Raw genomic sequence first — 15067 nt, forward strand, 5'->3', positions numbered from 1 at the left:
TCCTACTTACAAAGCATGTAAAGGTCTGTAATTGTTATCAGAGGTACACTTCAACTGTGGGAGACGGGGGGAAAAAAAGAGAGAGAGAGAAATCCAGAAAATCACATTGTATGATTTTTAAGTAATTCATTTGCATTTTATTGCATGACATAAGTATTTGATCACCTACCAACCAGTAAGAATTCCGGCTCTCACAGACCTGTTTGTTTTTCTTTAAGAAGCCCTCCTGTTCTCCACTCATTACCTGTATTAACTGCACCTGTTTGAACTCGTTACCTGTATAAAAGACACCTGTCCACACACTCAATCAAACAGACTCCAACCTCTCCACAATTGCCAAGACCAGAGAGCTGTGTAAGGACATCAGAGATAAGATTGTAGACCTGCACAAGGCTGGGATGAGCTACAGGACAATAGGCAAGCAGCTTGGTGAGAAGGCAACAACTGTTAGTGCAATTATTATAAAATTGAAGAAGTTCAAGATGACGGTCAATCACCCTCGGTCTGGGGCTCCATGCAATATCTCACCTCGTGGGGCATCAATGATCATGAGGAAGGTGAGGGATCAGCCCAGAACTACACGGCAGGACCTGGTCAATGACCTGAAGAGAGCTGGGACCACAGTCTCAAAGAAAACCATAGTAACTCACTACGCCGTCATGGATTAAAATCCTGCAGCGCACGCAAGGTCCCCCTGCTCAAGCCAGCGCATGTCCAGGCCCGTCTGAAGTTTGCCAATGACCATCTGGATGATCCAGAGGAGGAATGTGAGAAGGTCATGTGGTCTGATGAGACAAAAATAGAGCTTTTTGGTCTAAACTCCACTCGCCGTGTTTGGAGGAAGAAGAACGACGAGTACAACCCCAAGAACACCATCCCAACCTTGAAGCATGGAGGTGGAAAGATCATTCTTTGGGGATGCTTTTCTGCAAAGGGGACAGGACGACTGCACTGTATTGAGGGGAGGATGGATGGGGCCATGTATCGCGAGATCTTGGCCAACAACCTCCTTCCCTCAGTAAGAGCATTGAAGATGGGTCGTGGCTGGGTTTTCCAGCATGACAACGACCCGAAACACACAGCCAGGGCAACTAAGGAGTGGCTCCGTAAGAAGCATCTCAAGGTCCTGGAGTGGCCTAGCCAGTCTCCAGACCTGAACCCAATAGAAAATCTTTGTTCTCCCCACTGTATATATATATATATGTAGGCCCAGGGGTTAGGTATATTTGTATATATATATATAACCTCACCTCATATATATATATGTGTGTGTGTGTGTGTGTGTGTGTGTGTGTGTGTGTGTGTGTGTGTGTGTGTGTGTGTGTGTGTGTGTGTGTGTGTTTGTATATATATGTGGGTATGTGTATGTATGTATATAAATATATATATTTACCCCAACAATATACGGGTGATTGGAAATTATGCAGACAATTACATTGATGGAAGCTACAAAATATCTGCAATATTAAAGCTGATCCACCCCCTAAAGAAAAATAAAAAACATTAGCTGGTTTGCCAACCTGGAATCTACATCATAAGATATTGACTGCCAGCACTCTGTACTGCCCGTCGGTAGGCAAATGTTTGACAATCGTACTGGTATGTCTGCGCTTTAATCCGAACCCTAACGCTAACCCCTAACCCTAATTGTAACCCCTAACCCTAATTGTAACCATAAACCTAACCCCTAGGCCTAAAATAGCCTTTTCCCTTGTGGGGACCGTCTGAATTTTCCTTGTTTTAATATTCTTGTGAGGACTTCTGATCCCCACAAGGATAGTAAAACCAAAAAAACACAAGGGCTGTCACATGGAATAATACAGCTTGTGTATCATTGTTGTGATGAGGTTATGCTCCTGTGCTTTTATTGAATAAGAGAACCAGACACTGCTTGCCCTCTAGTGGACAAAGTTGAATACTGCAAACTTAACTATAATGAGATTTTTTAAAGTTGAAGTTCTCATTTTCACCACTGGGTAGCGCCCAATCTCTAAAATGGAAACAGGTAGTCTTCCCTATAAACCCATCGCATGACAAACTAAGCCATACATGGTATCACAGAACATACAAAAAGACTCATGATAAAACTATTTACAGTGAATACTTGACTTTTCCTGTGTGATCAGTGTTATATCGACCCAATACTTTAAAACGTGTGCGCATCTGTGTGTTTGTGTGTGTGAGTCTGCATGTGTGTGCCTATGCATGCATTTGAATGTGTGTGTGTGTGTGTGCATGTGTGTGCGTGCGTTGGTGTATGTGTTTATGTGTGTGTGAGCATGGTTCTGTACTGACCTTCCTGCCAGAGAAAAGCATGCAGAGCTGGTGCATGGAGCCTCCGTTCTTGGTCAGCTCCTTCTTCAGGGTCTTGGGCGAGGGCAGCGACCAGCCTCCCTTGTGCCCGTGGCTCGCGTCCAGGCAGTTGATGGTGTTGTCTGAGGTGAAGCAGGTAGAGCGTGGATCCTGCAGCAGACTGCCCTCGCTATGCGTGCGGCGCCACAGTGAGTTCTGGACGCTCAGCCGGCCGCCATGCTTCTCGCAGGCAGAGCCCTCCACCATACTACGGCGCTTACTGTCGCGGCGCTCTGGGTAGGCATCATCGCTGTCATCTTCTTCATCATCATCATCATCATCTTCTTCTTCATCGTCTTCATCATCCTCGTCGTACTCTTCGTCGGTGTTGGGCGAGGAGAGAGCATCGGCGCTGAAGGAGCGGTCTAGGCGGAGTTCGGGAATGATGAAGGAGGAGGAAGAGGAGGAGGGGGGGGCGTTGGTGTCGGGGGGGTCTGAAGGGGCCTCGTCATCCGTCGCTGAGGGAATCGCCTCTCCTCGCTCCTCCATCTCTCTTTCCCCACCCTCCTCTATTTCTCCTTCCTCCTCACCCTTCCTCTCCTCCTCCTCCTCCTCCTCCTCTCTATCCCTCCAGATCTCGGGCTCGGTGCCCTCCATGCTCTTGCAGTCTTCTCCCTCGGTGGAGGGGGGCGGGGTGGGGGGCACCTTGTGCTCCTCTTCGTCACCCAGCGGGGTATAGACCTCCTCCAAGGGCGTGAGGGGCTCAGAGGGTTGTGGGCTGCCCAGAGTCAGGGGCACTGAGGGGCTAGAAGGGTAGGGGTAAAGGAGGTCCTCTTCGGAGCCCCGTGGCAGGGGTAGGCCTACTCCCAGCTCACATGGAGGGGTGTCCACTTTGGGCTCAAGCATCTGGAGACAGAGAAAGAGAAAGAGAGAGAGAGAGCGAGAGAGAATCAAGGAGAAAGAGAAAGAAAGGAGCATGAGTCTCTGGAGACCCATGATGCTATGCAGTCCCGTCCTGCTACCTCCCTTCCTTCTTCCCTCCCTCTTGCCCCACCTGCAACTTTTAAACCTCAGCCCAGCCGTGAACCAAAGCAGTGAATCAAAACCTAACAGGAGCCGGATCCAAAAGTGGCCTGTCTTCCAAACCGTATCAACCACAAAGACACACACATAGGTAGAGAACACACACAGAGAGAGAGACAGAGACACAGAGACACACAGAGACACACAGAGAGACAGAGAGACACAGAGAGACAGAGAGATTAGAACATATCACATTTATTAGTGCTGGGCTAAATCAAAAATGTGTACCCTCTGCTAATTCAGTTTTGGTGCAATGCACTTCACTACTGACAATTCAAGGCATCAACATTTGAATTGCATCAATTAAACATGTCAAATAAGGAGAAGATAAAACAATCAAAGAAACCCATCGACAGTCAACCAGAGCCATGCTGAAATGCTCCCAATCACTAAAAAGCTATTAAGACACATCCAGTATTGTCCGATCAATAGAGAAACAAGCCTATACCCAGACCAGGCCTGATCTAAATCCTGTCCTATTGACAGCAATCCATTCCTATCCTATTGACCTGTGAAGTGTGTTACATGCCTAAGAAACTAATGGCTCAATACCAACTATCAACAACGTCCTGGTAAAGGTGAAGCCAGTGATTCTGGGTGTATGTGGAGAATTGTTGACTTTAGCCACGAAAGAGGAGCCACGTGAAATGAAGAAAGACAAGAAGAAGAAAGACACTCTGGAACACACTGTGATGGTAGGCTTCCCTTGCTGAGAGAGGGCCTCATTGAACAGTTCACCAGCTACAGACTGATGATGACGGGGGCTGCTATTTTTACAGTGAATTGCACTTTTATAAGAGACACACCTATAAGAGACACACCTATAAGAGATAGGGCAGCTTATAGAAAAACAGGACGGAAAACCGAGGACTTATTTTTTCTGGTGCATAATCTTTCACTCTATCCTCTCTCTCTCTCTCTCTCTCTCTTCCCTCCTCTGAACCAGAGGGGTGAGAGAGAGAGAAAGACCAATAGACGGCAAGGAAAAGTGAGGGCATTATCAGATTGGATGTCAAGGGAAAATACAATCCACAATTCTTCTGATAGTAATCCTAATAGTCCCTGCTCTGACCCTGTCATGTTTTAAACATCAAATACTGCATTTGTATGCATTATTTGGTTGAAAAAGTAAAGCTGAGATTTTAAATAGATAGAATGATACAAGGTTGGATTATGAACTTCTGTAAGACCATGGTAAATGCGTAAACGCAGACGCATGTACAGACACACTTTCTCTTTTTTTAAGTATCTCTCTCTGTCTCTCTTTTACACACATACACTCTCTCCCTCCCTCTCCAGTGGAGATATGGCAGAAGACACAAAGGAGCCACCTGTCCTGTCAGACACACATGTTCCATTTCAGAGCCCAGTATAACAGAACCATCTACTAGCGTACTGGGACACCTACACCCACACACACCTACACACACCCACACACACACACACACACCCACACCCACACCCACACCCACACCCACACCCACACCCACACACACACACACACACACACACACACACACACACACACACACACACACACACACACAATTCCCTTCAAGTGTCATTCACAAGAAAATCTCTACATATCCAGTGAAAAAAGAATAGTCGAAACAGTCAATCACAAAAACACAACTCAACCTAATTAATTTCAGCTTTGTTCAGCACTGTCATGTGCTTCTGTGGCCGTTGGCTAAGAAGTGATTACTCTCTCTTTCTCTCCCGTGGCTGATCTGAAGGCAGAGGGGACAGAGGTTGAGAGTATTGAGAGAGGAGGATGAAAGAGACCCTTGACGGGCTAAAAGCTCTCCGTGTTACTGAGGAGAGGACTGTGGAAGAGAGGGGAGGAGAAGAGCGGAGCACAGGTAGGTCATCAATGATTAGCATTACGCTATCAGACCACTAGCACCACCCTCATTACTCTCCCGGTGTAGCATCACATGAGCTATATGGAAACATGAGATGGGATGGGTGGATGAAGATAGGAGGAGTAGGTCAAGAAAGAGAGATAAGAAAGTAGCAGAAGAAAATAGGAGCGGAGAGGGAGAGCAGGAATATAAAGGACAGTCAAAATAATTGTGTTGAGAAACACTTAGCTGGGGCTGCTCCTTCCTTCTATCATAGAAGCCCAGGGCAGTTTGAGAGAACAAAACAGAACCATTAGACCCTTCTTCAATTACAAATAATCCCTCGCTCTGTGTCTCTGTCTGTTGCTGTCACCCCCCCCCTCTATTTTTTTCTCTCTCATCCTTATCCCTAGGAAGTAAGAAGAAGCACTGAACTGTCATGACGTGGCCCTTTCTGGGTGTAGATCGTGCCTCCCCCTCTCTCACTTTCTCCAACACCCAGGTTCTGTTATCTCAGGTCGTAAATTCCTGGCAGAGACTCTCTCCCCCTTTTCATGCAGAGAGAGAGACCACAGAGTGAAACAAGGATTTCACATGGTGAACTCCCAAATCCCCAAAATGGGAAAATGAAACAATATGTCCACTTGTGAGAAGGTGGGAATGGTCCATGAACACTTAAGGGACGGGTATGACAAGTGTGTTTCATTTGGTGACCTCAGAGAGGACAGGAAACACACATAACTATATATCTGAATGTGTATATTTCTCAATTATGGGGTTTGCATCTAACTCTAGTATAAAATGAATGAGTAAAGATGAAACTATTTGTGAAATTATGTAATGTGATGTTAAACCTTTAATGTGAGAGAAGTTCTTTCCCTTTGAAGTTTAACTAAGTCATTGGCCCGCCCCCGTGAGCACAGACATGATCTGGCATCATGGAACCACCCTCTTCTACTGTTACGAATATAAGCCCCTCCGAAGAAAATCCTCTCCAGACTAAGCAAACCCACAGCGTGAGCTGTGATTGCGAATAGTTAAGACCAAGCACACCTCGGTGTAAGCTAAGGTGACACAGGTTTGAGTACCAAGACTAGAAAACCATATCATGTGGAGCATTGGCTACACGGCTAGAAATGGTTCAACTCTGAGACTATCGATCCCTACAGAATAAGAGCAAATCTTAGATGCTAATTACTAGTCTGCAGCTAGACATTATGTAAACCTGGGATGTGAATACCGACAACCGCCGAAACATCTATTCTATGAGAACATTTCTGATTGGTACTCTGAATTATCCATTCTAACCATGAAAGACTTTGATCTTGAGGGAAACAAAGAGAGAGAGAGACTCGGACGAACTCTCCAGCAGACGGACTGTATTCCAACAGAGAAGGCAACAATGACGTACATCGTAAATATGTACATGCAATTATTCTCGAATGAGTGGCCGTTCATGTGTGAAGGATTAGCATTTCAATGTATATAATTATAGACTGTGTAATGAATCCATTTTGTCTTTCCCGCTCTTTCTCAGTCCACACCCCCTTCCCTTTGTCCACCAAGCTGTCATATCGGTTTAGCCCACTAGAGAATCTTTCCTATCATTGTTAGTAACCAATATCTACTGTTTGTTTGGTTATGCATTTCTGTGATTATTTAGTTAGATAGTAAATAAATGATTAAGCCAATTGGTGTATGGATGATCTATAGTAAAGGCTGAGTTCGTGCAGATAACCAACAATTTACGACGTTCAGATGAGACTGACGTGAGGTAAAGAATAATTTATTAATAGAAGACTAATTGATCAGATATTAAAATATCTGAAGAGTTACAGTTGAAGTCGAAAGATTACATACACTTAGGTTGGAGTCATTAAAACTCGCTTTTTATCCGCTCCACAAATTTCTTGTTAACTTCTTGGAACTATAGGGGGTGCTGTTCCGCATTAGCATATTTGTGTCTCCAAATTAAACTGCCTCGTGCTAAATTCTTGATCGTACAATATGCATATTATTGTTATTATTGGATAGAAAACACCTTCTAGTTTCTATAGAAGTTGAAATTTTGTCTCTGAGTGGTACAGAACAATTTCTACAGCACTTTTCATGACAGGGTTCAGATTTCAAATTTTTTTACCTCTGATCTGGGGTCTGTTTTTAAGGCGACAGTGAATGCTATGAAGAAACCGACACTGCCTACGTCTTCCTCTGGGTGTCTGTACGTCATCACGCTTTCAATGGAATCGATGGGATATTCACAGCCAGTATAAAAGACCAAAATGTATAGAGACCGCCCTTTCTCGTCGTGCGCCTGAAGCGTGAAGGGCATCGGACCTGCCTCGTTCCAAATCGTTTTCTAACCAGCAATATTTCTCCGGTCATGTTTTTACTCGTTTTAGGTGTTAAAAACATCATAATGTAGTTAATTTGAACCGTTTTATAGCAATTTATATCCGTTTAGTGCGATTTTGAGGAATTTATTTGTTGTGCACTCTGAAACTTTGGACACGTTTTGGGGTGTCGGTCGTTGGTGGTGGACATTTCGAAGGACAGAGGACATCTATCGACCAAAAGACGTTTATAACATAGAAAGGATACATTGCCCAAGAATCTGATGGAAGAACAGCTCAAAGTAAGCAATATTTAATATGATAAATCGTGTTTCTGTCGAAATATTTTAAACGCATATTTCGCCATTTTGTTTGGTATAGCTTCACTTGGCGAACCCTGTATTGAAAAGTAAGGATAATTTTAAAAATGTAAATCAGCGGTTGCATTAAGAACTAATTTGTCTTTCGATTCCTGTAAACCCTGTATTTTTTAGTCAAGTATATGATTAGCTATTAATTAAACTAGATCACTCTGAAAGATGGCGACCGACATTTTCAGGCTTGTTTTGCTACTATTTTCATTGTGTAACCACGGTTTTGTATGGCTAAATATGCACCTTTTCGAACAAACTGTATATGTATATTGTAAAATGATGTTACAGGAGTGTCATCGGAAGAATTCTGAGAAGGTTAGTGAAAAAATTAATATCTTTTGGCGATGTTGACTTTTATCGCTCACTTTGGCTAGAATCAATGCTGGGCTGCTATGTGCTATGTGCTATGCTAATATAACGATTTATTGTGTTTTCGCTGTAAGACACTTAGAAAATCTGAAATATTGTCTGTATTCACAGGATCTGTGTCTTTCGATTAGTGTATGCTGTGTATTTTTACGAAATGTTTGATGATTAGTAGTTAGGTAAACACGTTGCTCATTGTAATTATTCTAGTCCATTTGTGACGGTGGGTGCAATTGTAACCTATGGCAGCTACCTGAAATATGCACATTTTTCTAACAAAACCTATCCCATACCATAAATATGTTATCAGACTGTCATCTGATGAGTTTTTTTCTTGGTTAGGGGCTATAAATATCTTAGTTTAGCCGAATTGGTGATAGCTACTGGTGTTGGTGGACAAATAAAAGATGGTGGATTATGCTAATGTGTTTTTAGCTAATAGATTTACATCTTTACATATTGTGTCTTCCCTGTAAAACATTTTAAAAATCTGAAATGGTGGCTTTATTCACAAGATCTGTATGTTTCATCTGGTGTCTTGGACTTGTGATTTAATGATATTTAGATGCTACTATCTACTTGTGAAGCTATGCTAGCTATGCTAAACAGTGTGTGGGGGGTGGGGGGTGCTCCCGGATCCGGGTTTCTGAGGCAGTAGAGGTTAACAAACTATAGTTTAGGCAAGTCGGTTAGGACATCTACTTTGTGCATGACATAAGTCATTTTTCCAACAATTATTTACAGACAGATTATTTCACTTATAATTCACTGTATCACAATTCCAGTGGGTCAGAAGTTTACATACACTAAGTTGACCATGCATTTAAACAGCTTGGAAAATTACAGAAAATGATGTCATGGCTTTAGAAGCTTCTGATAGGCTAATTGACATCATTTGAGTCAATTGGAGGTGTACCTGTGGATGTAGTTCAAGGCCTACCTTCAAACTCAGTGCCTCTTTGCCTGACATCATGGGAAAATCAAAAGATATCAGCCAAGACCTCAGAAAAAGAATTGTAGACCTCCACAAGTCTGGTTCATCCTTGGGAGCAATTTCCAAACGCCTGAAGTTACCACGTTCATCTTTACAAACAATAGTACGCATGTATAAACACCATGGGACCACGCAGCCGTCATACCGCTCAGGAAGGAGACGCGTTCTGTCTCCTAGAGATGAACGTACTTTGATGCGAAAAGTGCAAATCAATTCCAGAAACACAGCAAAGGACCTTGTGAAGATGCTGGAGGAAACAAAAGTACAAAAGTATCTATATCCACAGTAAAACGAGTCCTATATCGAAATACCCTGAAAGGCCACTCAGCAAGGAAGAAGCCGCTGCTCCAAAACCACCATAAAAATCCAGACTACGGTTTGCAGCTGCACATGGGGACAAGGATCGTACTTTTTGGAGAAATGTCCTCTGGTCTGATGAAACAAAAATAGAACTGTTTGGCCATAATGATCGTCGTTAAGTTTGGAGGAAAAAGGGGGTACGCTTGCAAGCCGAATAACACCATTCCAACCGTGATGCACAGGGGTGGTAGCATCATGTTTTGGGGGTGCTTTGCTGCAGGAGGGACTTGTGCACTTCACAAAATAGATGGCATCATGAGGTAGGAAAACTATATTGGATATATTGAACCAACATCTCAAGACATCAGTCAGGAAGTTAAAGCTTGGTCGCAAATGGGTCTTCCAAATGGACAATGACAACAAGCATACTTCCAAAGTTGTGGCAAAAAGGCTTAACACTTCTTATAACTAGGGGGCGACATTTTCACTTTTGGATGAATTGGTGCCCAAATTAAACAGCCTCGTACTCTGTCCTAGATCATATGGTATGCATATTATTATTACTATTGGATAGAAAACACTCTGACATTTCTAAAACTGTTTGAATTATATCTGTGAGTAAAACAGAACTCATATGGCAGGCAAACTTCCAAACAGGAAGTGAAAATTCTGAAATGGGTCGCTGTGAAAGGCATCGCCTATTCAATTGCCTTATATTTATGGATCTGTATGCACTTCATACGCCTTCCACTAGATGTCAACAGGCAGTAGAACGTGGAATGAAGCGTCTAGCCTGATGTGGGACCGAATGAGAGCCTTTGGAGTGACAGGTCAGGCATATTGCCAGTTCTTGGCCACGCACACTACGCATGTGATGTCCTTGTCTGCAATGCGTTAGATAGACATAAAGAAATGCTCCGTCTGGGACGTTATTGGATATATATATGAGAAAAACATCCTGAAGATTGATTCTAAACTGAGCTTGACCAGTTTATTCGATTTGTAATATCACTTTTTGAAGTTTTCGTTCATTAGCGTAAAGTTCTATGGACACGTGAACAACACATGCTAGCCAAAGTTGCTAATTCGACAGAAGTAATGGACATTATAAAACAGAAAAATGATTTATTGTGGAACTAGGATTCCTGGCACTGCATTCTGATGAAAGATCAAAGGTAAGGGAATATTTATGATGTCATTTCGAATTTCTGTTGACTCCAACATGGCGGAGAATGGCTGAGCGCTGTCTCAGATTATTGCATGCTGTGCTTTTTACTAAAGTTATTTTTTAAATCTAACACAGCGTTTGCATTAACCTGTTGGGGATGGGGGCGCTGTTTAGACTATTTATGCTAATTTGGCTAATTTTTGAAACGGCTTTCCACAAAATCCTTGATCGTACAATATGCATATTATTATTATTATTGGATAGAAAACAGTCTATAGTTTCTATAGGAGTTGAAATTTTGTCTCTAAGTGGAACAGAGCCCATTCTACAGCAATTTCCCTGACATGGATTCAGATTTCAGAAATGTTGGCCACTGTTCTGAAGTCAGTTAAAACGGCACTGATAGTGCTATGACTGTACGGACACTTCTTACGTCTTCCCCTGGATGCCTTTACGTGATGACGATTCCAATGGGGTCGATTGCGCGTTCACAGGCCCTATAAATCAAAAAACCCTGTAGCTAGCAAGCCTTTCCTTGCTGCGTAACGCGCGTGCTGGACACCGACCCGCTCCTGTTCCAAGCGTTAGTTTAGCCTGTTATATTTCTCCGGTCATCTTTTCACTCGTTATAGGAGTTAAAAACATCATAAGGTAGTTAATTTAAAGCGTTTTATAGCAATTTATATCCGTTTAGTGCGATTTTGGGACATTTATTTCTTTAACGCTGTGAATAGGTGGGCACGCTTTCAGTTCATCCCGAACGCAGTTGGCATTTTCACATGGCAAGAGGACAGCTTTCCACCAAAAGACGATTCCTCCCAAGAAAGGATCCTTTGCCCAAGATACTGATGGAAGAACAGCTCAAGGTAGGACATTTTTATTATGATAAATCGTGTTTCTGTCGAAACATTTTAGTGGCTTAGGACGCCATGTTTTTTGACGTAGCTTCGCTTGGCGCAAACTGTATTGAAAAGTAAGGATAAATTAAAAAATGTAATAACGCAATTGTATTAAGAATTAAATTGTCTATCAATCCCTGTCCACCCTATATTTTTTAGTCACGTTTATGAGTATTTATGTATAAGAGTAGATCACTGTCTAAGTGGCGCAAGGACTTTTTCTTTACCAGCTTGTCTACATTTCACATTGTCTAACCATGATTTTGGTGGCTAAATATAAACATTTTCGATCAAACTGTATATGCATGTTGTAATGTGATGTTACAGGAGTGTCATCGGAAGAATTCTGAGAAGGTTAGTGAAAAAATTAATATCTTTTGGCGATGTTGACTTTTATCGCTCACTTTGGCTAGAATCAATGCTGGGCTGCTAATTGCTATGTGCTAAGCTAATATAACGATTTATTGTGTTTTCGCTGTAAGACACTTAGAAAATCTGAAATATTGTCTGTATTCACAGGATCTGTGTCTTTCGATTCGTGTATGCTGTGTATTTTTACGAAATGTTTGATGATTAGTAAGTAGGTAAACACGTTGCTCTAAGTAGTTTTTCTATTCCATTTGTGACGGTGGGTGCAATTGTAACCTATGCCATCTACCTGAAATATGCACTTTTTTCTAACAAAACCTATCCCATACCATAAATATGTTATCAGACTGTCATCTGATGAGTTTTTTTGTTGGTTAGGGGCTATACATATCTTAGTTTAGTCGAATTGGTGATGGCTACTGGTGTTGGTGGACAAATAAAAGATGGTGGATTATGCTAATGTGTTTTTAGGTAATAGATGTACATCTTTACATATTGTGTCTTCCCTGTAAAACATTTTAAAAATCGGACAAGTTGACTGGATTCACAAGATCTGTGTCTTTCATTAGCTGTATTGGACTTTAATGTGTGAAAGTTAAATATTTTAAAAAAATATTTTTTTTGAATTTCGCGGCACTGGTTTTTCAGTGGGGGGGGGGGGGGGGGGTGCCGCTAGCGCCACGCTGATCCTAGACAGGTTAAGAACCAGTGTATCTTTAATTATATGTTAAACATGTATCATAAACTTTGATGAAAGATGAGTATTTCTGTATTTCACGTGGCTATCTGTAATTACTTTCGCTATTTTGGAGCCATTTCTGAACATGGCGCCAATGTATAAACACGATTTGTGGCTATAAATATGCACATAATCGAACAAAACATAAATGTATTGTATAACATGATGTCATATGACTGTCATCTGATGAAGTTGTTCAAAGGTTTGTGATTAATTTTATCTCTATTTGTGGGTTTTGTGAAAGCTATCTTTTCTGTGAAAAAATGGCGGTGTGTTTTTGGATATTGTGGTGAGCTAACATAAATATATGTTGTGTTTTTGTGTGTAAAACATTTTAAAAATCGGACATGTTGGCTGGATTCACAAGATGTTTATCTTTCATTTGCTAAATTGGACTTGTGATTTCATGAAATTATATTATATTATATCCCTGTGGCGCTAGACTAGGCTATGCTAGTCAGCGTTTCTGAGGACAGTTATCCCGGATCCGGGATGGGTGGTCCAGAGAGGTTTTAAGGACAACATTCCTGCTTTCTTACAGGTGCACCATAGTGGCAACATCCCTCCTCAACCTCGCTTAAGATACAGTCCACCCGTCCTATTCTTTAGTGTCACTGATCTAACGTGAAAAAACGTGTTCCATTGATCAGCTTCCAACCAATCAGTCATGTTAGATTCAATGAGTGATGGCATTCAAAGAAAGGATGATGCACTTTCAAAGTATTTGAAGACCTGGTTTTATGTTGGGAATAAACTTCAACTCACTTGACTCTGTCACAGAGGAGCCTCACTTCTGTGGAGGTCTAACTGTAACTGAGCCTGAAGGACCTCGCAAACCAGACATAGAGGAGGAGACTGATATGGAACAGTATGTCCTCTTATGTCAATACACCTATGTCCTCGTATGTTACATCTCTGAGAATTGGGGTTGCTATTATGTCAATAAACCCAATGTCCTCATAAGTCACCTTTCTCTGAGGGTTCTGTCTAGTTAATCAACTCATGTCCTCACGTCTCTCTGAATGGGGCTGGCAGGTGGTTAACACGCATGAATTAGAGAGCATATTAGTGGCCGTCTGAGAGATCATTAAGAGGCGATTCATCTCCATACCACACATACACATGCACACACACAGCTCTGCATCAGATTTGTAAGTTAAAAACTTCTCGAGTCGATGTCCCCCACAGAAATCTATTAAGTATAATTGTAAAAAATCCTATGAAACTCCGAAATCTAGAGATATCTGTTTTTTGTATGGGCTGCATCTCAATCCACCGGATCCACCGATGTCAGCCTTTCTCATCTGTGGTGGAAGGTGACAGCGCCTCAGCGGTGGATTCAGACTGGGAAACATCCAGAAAATCAGTCTTCTCACAAAAACGTCTGTTATTATGACCCCTCTATGGAAGAATGTGACTCTCTCGAACGTGATGTTCTGCGTTTTGCTCTACGACCCCATAAGCTATACGGGACTCATCTGAAGTCAGTATCACCAATGTGCCAACTTATGTCTGTAGCGTCCAAACTGTTTGGGCTACACACTAATATGACCCCTTTATGGAAAGATGAGACCCTCTCTCTGCAGTTACACAAAAAACGCTGTCTTCCATCATCTCTAGATCGGTCAATTCTTAACGTAAAAACTCACTGCATTGTTATTTACGTGTCAATATACTGTCTGTGGAGCTGGGAGAAAGGAGGGGGAGAGAGATGAGAAGAGGGGAGGGACGAAAAGAAGGAGGGAGAGAGAATGGAGAGGGAGGAGGGAGAGAGAAGGGGGAGAGTGAGTGAGGGGGAGAGAGAAAAGGAGAGGGTAAAGGAGGGAGGGGGAGAGAGAAAGTCGACAGACAGAGGTGAGAGAGAGGAGAGTGAAGAAGAGAGAGATGAGAGGATGTGGAGGAGAGAGAGGGTAAACGAGGGAGGGGGAAAGAGAGAGATAAAGAGAGAGAGAGGAGGGAGATAGGAGGGAGAAAGAGATAGAGAAGAGGGAGGGAGGGAGACAGAGAGAGGGTATAGGGGAGAAAGAAGGGGGAGGGAGAAAGATGAGGGGGTATAAAGAGGTAGAGAGAAAGAGACTGAGGGAGGGAAGGAGGGAGAGAAGCATGAAACAGAGGAGAGGAGGGATGAGAGATAGGTCTGTCTGTGTGTGTCTCATCCTTTCAACTTTTTGACTGGAATGTTTTGACATAAGCATCAATTGGTTGAAATATTTTCCCATTGACTGGAAATGTATTGGCATTCAACCCTGTGACACCCATCTTTTCCCATTGAATGCAATGTATTGACATAAGCATCAATTGGTTGA

At 42.4% G+C, this 15067-nt stretch overlaps 1 protein-coding gene across 7 annotated transcripts in view; it reads right to left on the minus strand.

Annotated features, from left to right (window-relative positions):
- Positions 1-15067, minus strand: part of LOC129864126 (regulator of G-protein signaling 3-like) — a 271563-nt gene that overhangs the window by 66101 nt on the left and 190395 nt on the right. For all 7 annotated transcript variants that reach the window (XM_055936752.1, XM_055936755.1, XM_055936756.1 and 4 more), the window contains one exon: positions 2296-3198. In XM_055936752.1, coding sequence (XP_055792727.1) covers positions 2296-3198 — 903 coding nt within the window. The remainder of the gene's footprint in view (positions 1-2295; positions 3199-15067) is intronic.

This window comes from Salvelinus fontinalis, chromosome 10 (assembly GCF_029448725.1).
Source record: "Salvelinus fontinalis isolate EN_2023a chromosome 10, ASM2944872v1, whole genome shotgun sequence".
NCBI lineage: Eukaryota > Metazoa > Chordata > Actinopteri > Salmoniformes > Salmonidae > Salvelinus > Salvelinus fontinalis.